General features: G+C 44.3%; 1 protein-coding gene across 1 annotated transcript in view; it reads left to right on the forward strand.

Annotated features, from left to right (window-relative positions):
* The first annotated feature begins 2,589 nt into the window (after positions 1–2,589).
* Positions 2,590–12,779, forward strand: part of SGCG (sarcoglycan gamma) — a 189,979-nt gene continuing 179,789 nt past the window's right edge. Inside the window, exon 1 of the mRNA XM_069972053.1 lies at positions 2,590–2,835. Within this exon, the coding sequence (XP_069828154.1) occupies positions 2,788–2,835 (48 nt within the window). The 5' untranslated portion in view covers positions 2,590–2,787. The remainder of the gene's footprint in view (positions 2,836–12,779) is intronic.

The following is a 12,779-nucleotide window of genomic DNA, read 5'->3' on the forward strand; positions in this document are numbered from 1 at the left end:
CGGGCCCCCCCCCCGTGTCTCTTAGGGTCCGGGCCCCATACGGCAGTACCACTTGTACTGCCCTATCGGCGGCCCTGGCAGCAGGTACCGCCAAGGTTGCGGCCTTGTGACACAGGAGCAGCAGCAACACACACCCTTCTCCCCTGAAGGTGGAGAGAGGACTGAGGTAGGACAGGAAGTCACATGGTATCCCCCAGCCAAAGCTTGACGGCTATTGGGGTTACCATGGCAGCAGGGGCAGTCACGTGACATCCAGCCATTCCATCGTCACACCATTAGGCATATTGGACTGAATATACATGAGAAGTGAGTGAAACAGTAGACCTGAATACTGAGAGGGGTGACAGGATACACAGTTTGCAGTGGACCACAGTTTCCAGAACAGGGGCAATAAAATACTGACTGACTCAGATATAGGAATACACTTTTGAGGAAAATAACAAGAGAAAAAGTCTGTTCTGGGACACTGCATGATTATTCAGTGAACTGCTCTATCTGGAGATAGATTTCAGCAGTATTTCAAGGTGAATGATTAGTCTATGAGGGAGAATGGAAGTAAAAAAAAAAAAAAAAAAAATATTTACTCCTAGATAGGATATATAAAACCCAGTGTCCATTTATATTCACAGCAGGCACAGAGGATTTTAGCATCAGTGCTTCAGTTTACATGGGTATATGTACCATACTACTACAATGGAGACGGAGAAGAGCGGCAAAGTACTGAAGTGATGATAACGGAATGGGAATAGCAGTATTGGGTAGTGAGGTATATGGCGGTGTCAGGCAGCCCCTGGAATGGGCCTATTATATAGTATAATAACATGGAGACCTCAGGACAATGTCATACTGACACTACCGCCATCTGCATAAGATTCATCTCCATAGATCTGCCATGAAGGCTCCAGTAATTCTGTGCCTACAGGTTTATACAGGTCCTTTGATCTTATTTATGGACACAGTACCATACGCCGTATACCAGACTCAAGGAACTATATATAATGAGTCCTACAACAGAAGTTCAATGTCTTAATTCGGCTTCTTTATCTCTTTTATTGAGCCTTTATTCTTCTCCAGCTTGTAGAATTGTATTGTCGGCTTCTGTAACAGGAAGTCTTCTATAGAGAGGGATTGCAGCCATACGTCACTGTGGACGGCCCAGACAGACAATGTATTAGTGAGGGCGGCCGCATATCTGACCTCAGGTGGCCGGAGCTTTAACCTTGCTGAAAGGAAGCGGAAATGTGTCCATGCAATATAATGATAGAAATGATATATATGTTTACTAGATAATTCTGTATATAACTGGACACTTCCCATTGGCATGCACATAGAGGATAGGTCAGGACACAATACTGGCATGGGGGCACCTTGTTAGGGGATCACTAGGTAAAGGGTCCACCCTAAAAGTAGCTTCATGTATGGGGCCCAGCTAAAAGTTATACGGCAACAAAGAATCAGCGTGAGAGGGGAGCAGGAGGATCCCCCTTTCTAGCAGCAGCTGAAGGGGGGGGCTCAAATACTATGTAAGGCTATGTTCACACTACGTAAAAGTACGGACGTTGTTGCCATCAGCAACAACAGCCGTACTTTGAGCGCTGTGAGACACTGCCTTATTTTCTATGGGATCCCGGACGGAGCGTATGCGCTCCGGCCGGGATCCCATGCAGCGCCGTAAAGAACTGACATGGCAGTTTTCTGCGGCCGCAATTCAGTGAATTGTGGCCGCAGAAAAACCTGTCAGTTCACACAATGAAGCGAGCGGCTCCGGCTTGTGTGCTGTGGGAAGTTCTGATGCGGGCGTGAGCTGATGCGCCCGCATCAGAGCTCTGCGGCCGGAAAGATCATCCAGCAGTACCGGCCAGGATCATCTTTGCAGAGTGTGTGAACATAGCCTAAGGGATAAAGGAGTCCTTCATGGCTAATCCTCAATAATACCAACCACATTGTATGGTTATTGGCCACCATGTATGCTATCAGCTATGTGAGAACTTACATCATCTCATATCTATTTATCTAAATATCGATCTCATATCTATCATCTATATACTATACAGTACATCAGTCTACCTAACTTATGTATCTATTATCAATTATCGCTATGTACTTACAGCAGTATCTATCTATATCTATCTCCTATCTATCTCTATCTATCTATCTATCTATCTATCTATCTATCTATCTATCTATCTATCTATCTATTTATATCTATGTATCTATCATTTATCTATCTCCTATCTATCTATCTATCTATCTATCTATCTATCTATCTATCTATCTATCTCAGTTACCCAGTGTCTGTATACATCTCTCCTCTTGCACATACAGTATATAGATGTGTATACAGCTCAGGCTATACATCTCCCTTGCTGTACACATATACACTGTTTGCCAGTTGTCTCTGTAGCAGCCTCCCTGCACCTCCCGTGCCCATTGCGGTCCCGGTGTCCATCAGAGGTTGGTGAGTGGCGGGGACGGGGTTAACCTCGGTGTCTCCCGTCTCCAGCTGTTGTCTCCAGCTGCCAGTCACGTGACGTGAGGGTGCCCCAGCCCCCTGTGCCGGCTCCGGGGGAGGAGGAGAGGACACAGGTGTCCGGGCGTGCGCTCTGCCAGTCCCCGGCGCTGCCTCCTCCATGTCCCGGCTCAGAGCTGCCGCTTAGCGCTGCCAGAAGAGGAGCTGCCCGGAGGAGGGAGGGCAGCACATGGCACCCTGACACACGGGCACGGCGGGCACCGCAAAAGTTGCCTGGATGAAGCCCCGCCAGTCCCGGAGCCGCCATTCCTCGGGGAATGAATTTACAATCCGATACCATTTCCTTAACGGAATCCGGACATCAGGTGAGCCCTGTGCAGACCGTGCGATTCATTACTGAGGCTTCCCGGCCACTTTATAATAGTACATCCACTGGGTATGCTCCCTATGTATGTGACTGGCACCTGTATTACCTGCTATACATGTATATGTGACTGGCATCTGTATTATCTGCTATACATGTGTATGTGACTGGCACCTGTATTACCTGCTATACATGTATATGTGACTGGCATCTGTATTACCTGCTGTACATGTATATGTGACTGGCATCTGTATTACCTGCTGTACATGTATATGTGACTGGCAACTGTATCATCTGCCATATATGTATATGTGACTGGCATCTGTATTACCTGCTGTACATGTATATGTGACTGGCACCTGTATTACCTGCTGTACATGTATATGTGACTGGCACCTGTATTACCTGCTGTATATGTATATGTGACTGGCACCTGTATTACCTGCTATACATGTATATGTGACTGGCATCTGTATTACCTGCTGTACATGTATATGTGACTGGCATCTGTATTACCTGCTGTACATGTATATGTGACTGGCAACTGTATCATCTGCCATATATGTATATGTGACTGGCACCTGTAGTACCTGCTGTACATGTATATGTGACTGGCACCTGTATTACCTGCTGTATATGTATATGTGACTGGCATCTGTATTACCTGCTGTATATGTATATGTGACTGGCATCTGTATTACCTGCTGTATATGTATATGTGACTGGCACCTGTATTACCTGCTATACATGTATATGTGACTGGCATCTATATTACCTGCTATACATGTATATGTGACTGGCACATGTATTACCTGCTGTACATGTATATCTGACCAGCATCTATATTACCTGCTATACATGTATATGTGACTGGCCTTTGTATTACCTGCTATACATGTATATGTGACTGGCACCTGTATTACCTGCTATACATGTATATGTGACTGGCACCTGTATTACCTGCTATACATGTATATGTGACTGGCACCTGTATTACCTGCTATACAAGTATACGTGACTGGCACCTGTATTATCTGCTATACATGTATATGTGACTGGCACCTGTATTACCTGCTAATGTACTAGCTAATATGCTGCAGATGTATGCATGGAGAGATGTGGCACTTTACAGCTGTACAGGTGTGTCATATAATCATGTATATTGGTCTAGAGAGAATGACACATCTGTACTACCTGGCATATACCTATATGTGTATTTAGTTATTGACATAGGACATACCTGTACTACCTGGCCTGGTATATACAGGTGAGTGACTTGGCACCACACATGGCACATCTGTACTACCTGGCATATACCTGTATATGTGTGTAAACGGTGAATTGAAATTGGACATGTTACACCTGTACTGTATGTGTGCAGAGAATGATTTAGCACTGTATACAACACATCTGTATCCCCTGGCGTGATGTCTATGGGCATTACTTGGTCTTATATACGTATGTTCAGTAGCGATTTGGCACACTGTGTGTTGCAACAGCACTACCTGTATACTGTAATGTCTAGAGCATGGAGAGGTTGACTACTCTATATTCTATCTATCTATCTATCTATCTATCTATCTATCTATCTATCTATCTATCTATCTATCTATCTCTTATCTATCTATCTATCTATCTCTCATCTATCTATCTATCTCTTTTCTATCTATCTATCTATCTATCTATCTATCATCTATCTATTTATCTATCTATCTATCTATCTATCTATCTATCTATCTATCTATCTATTATCTATCTCCTATCTATCTATCTATCTATCTATCTATCTATCTATCTCCTATCTATCTATCTATCTATCTATCTCTTATCTATCTATCTATCTATCTATCTATCTATCTATCTATCTCTCATCTATCTATCTATCTCTTTTCTATCTATCTATCTATCTATCTATCTATCTATCTATCTATCTCCTATCTATCTATCTATCTATCTATCTATCTATCTATCTCTTATCTATCTATCTATCTATCTATCTATCTATCTATCTATCTATCTCTCATCTATCTATCTATCTCTTTTCTATCTATCTATCTATCTATCTATCTATCTATCTATCTATCTATCTATCATCTATCTATTTATCTATCTATTATCTATCTATCTATCTATCTATTATCTATCTATCTATCTATCTATCTATCTATCTCCTATCTATCTATTATCTATCTATCTATCTATCTATCTATCTATTATCTATCTATCTATCTATCTATCTATCTATCTATCTATCTATCATCAAGTCAAATCAAATTAGCTTTACTGGCAGGTCTAAATAACATATTAGCATTGCCAAAGCAAACAGGAAATTGTTGGGGGGTGGATCTATCTATCTCCTATCTATCTATCTCCTATCTATCTATCTATCTATCTCCTATCTTTTAGTTTTTTGCTAAATGGAAATGCTTTTTGTTATGTAGTATATCATATTGGGGGATAATTTCCTCGTTGAGTTTTACCTGTTTATGGCACTGATGTAAATTCTGCAAACATTTATAAATCCTTCTTGGTGGTGACTGCTGCGGGTGCTGGACTGTAACATAACAGACTGGATTAGGATGTGTTATTATAATATAGTGATGTTATCAGATTTCACAATATTTGATACTGTGTGTGTATGTAGTATTTGTTTATTCTCTACTTTCTGTAATGTATATACTGTGTGTGTGTATGTAGTACAGTGGTGCCTCGGATTACGGGCATAATCAGTTCTGGGACTTTGCTTGTAATCCAAATCCACTCTTAAACTAAAGCAAATTTTCCCATAAGAAATCACTGATATGCAGACAATTGGTTCCCCACCCGAAAAATAATGATTTTTTATTCTGAATAACATTTATAAACAGCAGAATATGTGATATATAAGTTACTGTACAGTATAGTAATCAGCATGTGAAGTATAATGTATAGTAAGTGCATAAACCTGATAACACAGCAGCAGTTTGTAGATACAGGATGGAGCTGCAGATCATCATAATAGCGGAGTGTAGTGCAACAGGCAAGAATAGAGAAGCAGGGCTGCTGCCAGAGGTCTGTGTGGTCACATGACAGCAATCAGGGAAGGGGGGGGGGGTGTGTTCAGCATAGACCAATCAGGAAGTGAGAATCACAGAGCTGTGCAGGAGGACAGTGGCTGAGTGTAAAGGCCTTATTCCACGGGACGATTATCGTTCGCATAATGATAAACGATCGCTATTGCGAAAGACCTGAAATCGTTCACCCATTTACATGAAAAGATAATCCTTACTTATGATCGTTCTTGCGGTCGTCTTGTCGTCGCTATTGCGTTCATCACTACTGCGAACGACCGAACGACGTCTTATTCAATGCGATTGATTTGCGAACGAGCAAAGATAAAAATAGGTCCAGGTCTTATTAGACGATCAACGATTTCTCGTTAGTCGTTAACTGCTAATCAACCAAACAATTATCATTTAGATTCGAACGATTTAATGATAATCTGAACGATAATCGTCCCATGGAATAGGGCCCTAATTCAGGGCTGTCAGGGCCCTAAATCAGGGCCGACTCCTGAATTTTATCAGGACCGACTCCAACTCCATATAAAGATTAAGAGGTCACACAGTGATATAGAAGGTGGGGGGCACGCAATAGCATGCGCACACACACACACACACACACGGCTTGCTGCGGCCATAGCACACACACACACACACACACACACACAGCTTGCTGCAGCCATAGCGCACATCACACACACACACACACACACACACGGCTTGCTGCGGCCATAGCATACACACACAGCTTGCTGCAGTCATAGTGCACACACACACCTTGCTGCAGCCATAGCACACATACACACAGCCTGCTGCAGCCATAACACACACACACAGCCTGCTGCAGCCAAAGCGCGCACGCACACACACACACACACACACACACACAGCCTGCTGCAGCCATAGCATACATACACACAGCTGCAGCCATAAAACACTGAAGAAAAACACACACAATCTTCTCCCAGAGAGAAAACACCACACTGAGGACAGAGGTTACTGCTACACTACTTATGTCTTCTCCTCCTCCTCTATATTACACAGGATATCTTCATATTACACTGCTGCTCATACAGTCATCCAGCATCCAGAAAGAGAACAACAAAGATCTCCCCCCACACAATGGACTCTTCCAGCTGAGAAACAAACTGCTAAATAGTGACCGACAACTTTTCCATGACCCCCCTTATGTAATAGGGCCAGTGTCCTATTACTGATATATTTCCCGACCACCCTTATGTAATAGGGTCAGTGTCCTATTACTGATATATTCCCCCACCCCCCTTATGTAATAGGGCCAGTGTCCTATTACTGATATATTCCCCCACCCCCCTTATGTAATAGGGCCAGTGTCTTCTTAGAATGTTGCTCTTAATATATTCATGAGCAAAACTTGTAAAATTCATATCAAAATTAAATTCTAAATTTTTTTAAAGATTTTTTGAAAGCTGGAGTCGGTACATTTTTTTCCGACTGCAGCCAAAACTAGCTTTGACTCTGACTCCATGACTCCGACTCCACAGCCCTGGTGTGAATGAAGGCAGATTATAGCAGCAGTGTATATAGCTGAGTGTAAGTGCGGGTACATAATAGCAGAAATGGAGAAACACAAGGGCTGAAAGAGACTGCAGGGAGCTTTAAGGAATGAGCAGAACATATGTGGGCACAGTATAGCAGCACTCTCTGTGCTGGGGGAGAGGGGACACAGTCCTGTCCCCTGATGTAAGCCCCAGCCTTAAGTGGATCTGCTATGATTTGGAAGGTGAGGGAGACTTCCTGGGTCAGAGCACAGTGCTGTAGACCCCGCTATGCAGACCATGCCCGTCCCCCCTCCCCCTCCTACCCTGTACCCTTCTTTATCATCAATGATATCTTGACTATAAGGCGGCTTCCTTACTTTGCTGACATTGCAATGATTATGGAAAAATGGAGTCCGGTATAGACAGGTTCACAATATGCACAAACAGCATAGAGTTTTTTTTCAGGGCAAAATGTATCGACTTATCCTCAGAATAGGTCATCAATATTAAAACAATGCAGCGCTGACACCCATCATCCTCGCTGATCAGCTGTTTCTCTGTGTATGGTAGCATCTTAGTTTTAGCAAACAGCTGATCAGCGGTGATGTTGAGTGTTAGATCCCCATTGATCTGATATTAATGACCTATGGAAATTCTACCGGGAAAACCCCTTTAAGCACTAAACAAAAAAAGTAGGACACTGCTATGATATGTATATATAAAAAAAAGATTAAATTGCATTGACCGAGTGGTAACTGTTACTGCTGCAGCTGGTTGTGGATGACCGTACAGTATAAGGCCATGTTCACACTACATGCAACACCGGCCAATCTATGAGCAAGTCAGTGCGCGACCCCTTTAAAGTTATACTGTCACCCCCTTTACTCTCTCTTTATTTTATCGAGCAACAGTGTCAGCTGGGCGGGGCTTTGCGGCAGTTGGGCCCCATCCTGGCCCTAACTGTCACGAAGCCCCGCCTAGGTGACACTGTCCACCAATGAAATCAAGCGATTATAGTGAAGAAAAAAGAAGCAGACAAGTGTTATACAGGTATATATTGAATGTGCAGCATCTAAGCTTGTAGGTGGTGCAGAGAACAGCACATAGAGTAAGGGGGGAGGGGTGACAATATTACTTTAAAGAGCCTTATAACATGACTGAAGGTTATCAGTCAAGGCAGAATCTAATCCAGAAGGAAGAGTTATCCATATGTCAGTGAAATGAACAGTCAGTCATGTAATAGGTGACTGGAAGAAGCCCCGCCAAGGGCAGCATATTATATATCCTCCATATTATATAGGAAGTACCCAAATTGAGGACCCTCCCTTCTATCTTCTTGTACCCAGGGCTGTATTTACCACTAGGCACCTGTGGTCCAGTGCGTAGGGCAGCACCTTGCAGGGGCGCAGCACCAAGGAGCAGGGGGAAGGAAACAACTTTTTTGTTTGTTTTTATTTTTTTAGTCTCCCATCTCCCGTTCAGACTTGCCAGTAAATCTGGTGTCTTTTTGAGGGGGGGGGGGGGGGGGGGGGAGGTATAGTGGTATTGGTCAGGTCTGGTATGGTGGTGTTATCCAGTCACAAGATGGTGGTATTGGTCAGGTCTGGTGTGGCGGCGTTATCCAGTCACAGTATGGTGGTATTGGTCAGGTCTGGTGTGGCGGCGTTATCCAGTCACAGTATGGTGGTATTGGTCAGGTCTGGTATGGTGGTGTTATCCAGTCACAGTATGGCAGTAATGTTCAGGTTTGGTATGGCGGTGTTATCCAGTCACAGTATGGTGGTATTGGTCAGGTCTGGTGTGGCGGTGTTATCCAGTCATAGTATGGTAGTATTGGTCAGGTCTGGTGTGGCGGTGTTATCCAGTCACAGTATGGCGGTATTGCTGAGGTCTGGTATGGCGGTGTTACCCAGTCACAGTATGACGGCATTGGTCAGGTCTGGTGTGGCGGTGTTATCCAGTCACAGTATGGCAGTATTGGTTAGGTCCGGTACAGCATTGTTATCCAGTCACAGTATGGCAGTATTGGTTAGGTCCGGTACAGCATTGTTATCCAGTCACAGTATGGTGGTATTATTCAGGTCTGGTGTGGCGGTGTTATCCAGTCACAGTATGGCGGTATTGGTCAGGTCTGGTGTGGCAGTGTTATCCAGTCACAGTATGACGGTATTGGTCAGGTCTGGTGTGGCGGTGTTATCCAGTCACAGTATGGCAGTATTGGTTAGGTCTGGTACAGCATTGTTATCCAGTCACAGTATGGTGGTATTGGTCAGGTCTGGTGTGGCGGTGTTATCCAGTCATAGTATGGCGGTATTGCTGAGGTCTGGTATGGCTGTGTTAACCAGTCACAGTATGACGGTATTGGTCAGGTCTGGTGTGGCGGTGTTATCCAGTCACAGTATGGCAGTATTGGTTAGGTCTGGTACAGCATTGTTATCCAGTCACATTATGGTGGTATTGGTCAGGTCTGGTATGGCGGTGTTATCCAGTCATAGTATGGCGGTATTGCTGAGGTCTGGTATGGCTGTGTTAACCAGTCACAGTATGACGGTATTGGTCAGGTCTGGTGTGGCAGTGTTATCCAGTCACAGTATGGTGGTATTGGTCAGGTCTGGTGTGGCGGTGTTATCCAGTCACAGTATGGCGGTATTATTCAGGTCTGGTGTGGCAGTGTTATCCAGTCACAGTATGGTGATATTGGTCAGATCTGGTGTGGCGGTAGTAAATGTGAGCTATTACCTTCAAATCTACCAATCCTGTGGTGAGAATTCTGTAAGACAATATACAGACGGCTCTAATCATTGTTTCAATGTGTACATTTATTTATGTTTTAAGCAGTTAAAAACCATGAAAAATGCAATTTAGACAATGTTCCTACGTGTACAGAAATGCATATGGACGAAACCACTCTCCCCCAGGCTCCCCAAGATGGGGCGTCTTTAGGTTTAGTGCCTAGAGTACAAAGCAATAGAAAATATGTGGGAGATTTATCAACCCTGGTGTAAAGTGAAACTGGCTCAGTTGCCCCTAGCAACCAATCAGACTCCACCTTTCATTTTCCAAAGAGTCTGTGAGGAATGAAAGGTGGAATCTGATTGGTTGCTAGGGGCAACTGAGCCAGTTTCACTTTACACCATGTTTTATAACTCTCCCCCTATCTGTTTCTAATCCTTGGTGCTGTCTGTGGAAGCACTAGTGACATACATTACTATACACCACCCCCTCTCCTGTAATGTAGTATGCAGGTCTGGATACCGTATCCACTGTTAAGCAACAAGTTTATTATATTATAAGATATCACACGGAACAATGTATAACTTGTCCTATCACGATCTCCAAAGTTGTCCTGATCCTTGAAGAGTTTCCAGGCAGTAGTAGTTGCTATAGGCTTCTAGTTACTGGGGATTGGGGCTCTTCTTTCCCACAATACATAGACACACTACCTTGAAACAACTCATCAAGATGAGTGACAGCTGTAGTAGTGATATCAATTCACGCCTTTGTAAATTTGTTTCTTAAGTGATGGTGTGGTACGGGATGGATGTGTGGTACGGGATGGATGTGTGGTACGGGATGGTTGTGTGGTACGGGATGGTTGTGTGGTACGGGATGGATGTGTGCTATGGGATAGATATGTGGTATGGGCAGGGCCGGATTAAAGGGAGGGCACAAGGGGCACGTGCCCAGGGGCCTTCACCACTAGGGGGCCTCCACCAGCCCAAACCCAGAAGTGGTGTCTGGGAGCCAGTCCCACGCGCAAAAAGCATGTGGAAACCCTACCTGGACACAGCACTGGCCACACTGCAATGTTAATCCTGTGTAAGCATCTCCCTCCCGGCAGGCTCAGACTCCCCCCCCCTGGCGGGTCTTTGAATGGATTCTTCCTGTCAAGCTTCCGGGTGCCTGTCTCCTGCCGAGGTCCTCACTCCCCCTTGCCCCTCCCCCTCACTGAGGAGAGGACTGCATGGGACCTTAGCAAGGAAACCTGATCTCTCCAGCAGGGATGTGACATCATGGAGCATGCTGGAGCATCTGTCACAGTGGCTGACAGGCTGAAGGAACAGAGAAGAGCCAGAAGAGAGAAGACCTGTCATCTACCCAGATCAGGTGAGTATGAGGTTTTGTTTTGTATTGGCACATCAGAGCAGGGGTATATACTATAGAGGCATATATGAGAGTAGCGATATATACTATAGGGGCATATATAAGAGCAGGGGCATATACTATGGGGGCATATACTATAGGGGCATATATATATATATATAACCTGTGTGCAGCATATGACATGTAGCCTTTGTGCAGTGTATGATATATAGCCTGTGTGCAGCCTGTGATATATAGCCTGTGTGCAGTGTATGGTATATAGCTTGTGTGCAGCCTATGAAATATAGCCGGTGTGCAGTCTATGATATATTGTCTGTGTGCAGTGTATGGTATATAGCCTGTGTGCAGCCTATTATATATACCCTGTGTGCAGCATATGATATATTGCCTGTGTGCAGTGTATGGTATATAGCCTGTGTGTAGCCTATGATATATACCCTGTGTGCAGCATATGATATATTGCCTGTGTGCAGTGTATGGTATATAGCCTGTGTGCAGCATATGACATACAGCCTGTGTGCAGTGTATGATATATAGATTGTGTTCAGTGTATGGTATATAGCCTGTGTGCAGCATATGACATACAGCCTGTGTGCAGTGTATGGTATATAGCCTGTGTGCAGTGTATGGTATATAGATTGTGTTCAGTGTATGGTATATAGATTGTGTTCAGTGTATGGTATATAGCCTGTGTGCAGTGTATGATATATAGTCTGTGTGCAGCATATGGTATATATAGCCTGTGTGCAGCTATATATGCCATGATCCTTAGGGTATATTCACATGTAGCATATCCGCTATAGATTATACACAGCCTTTAAGTACTTTCTGCTCTTTACTGCTTCAGGTAGTTTATATGGTTGGGAGCTGAAGATGGGACCTAGACTTGCAAGTCCAGGTCTGCCTGCGATTCACAACTGTACATGCTAGCTGTGGTGGATAACACAGGGGGCAAGAGCGCACAGAGAGTGCTAAAGTGCTGTGTTCTCGCATTGAATTAGGTGGGAACACACCGCGATGCTCACCCCTCCCCCATCCTTTCTCTAGGGCCTGGCATCTTCCTCTGGACTGCAGCCTCTAGGGACCATCATATGCAGAACAGAGGAGGATGCTGAGCCATACAGCCTGGAGTGAGGAGGGGTAGGTGCTAAGTCCCCTACAGTAATCAGCCACCTGTATAGATCACTGTGTGGTTTATTTGTGGGGGAAGAAAATGGGGGGGGGCCAACAAAATTGTTGCCCAGGGCTTCCACCAACCTTAATGCGGCCCTGGGTATGGG

This window comes from Dendropsophus ebraccatus, chromosome 5 (genome assembly GCF_027789765.1).
Source record: "Dendropsophus ebraccatus isolate aDenEbr1 chromosome 5, aDenEbr1.pat, whole genome shotgun sequence".
Classification (NCBI taxonomy): domain Eukaryota; kingdom Metazoa; phylum Chordata; class Amphibia; order Anura; family Hylidae; genus Dendropsophus; species Dendropsophus ebraccatus.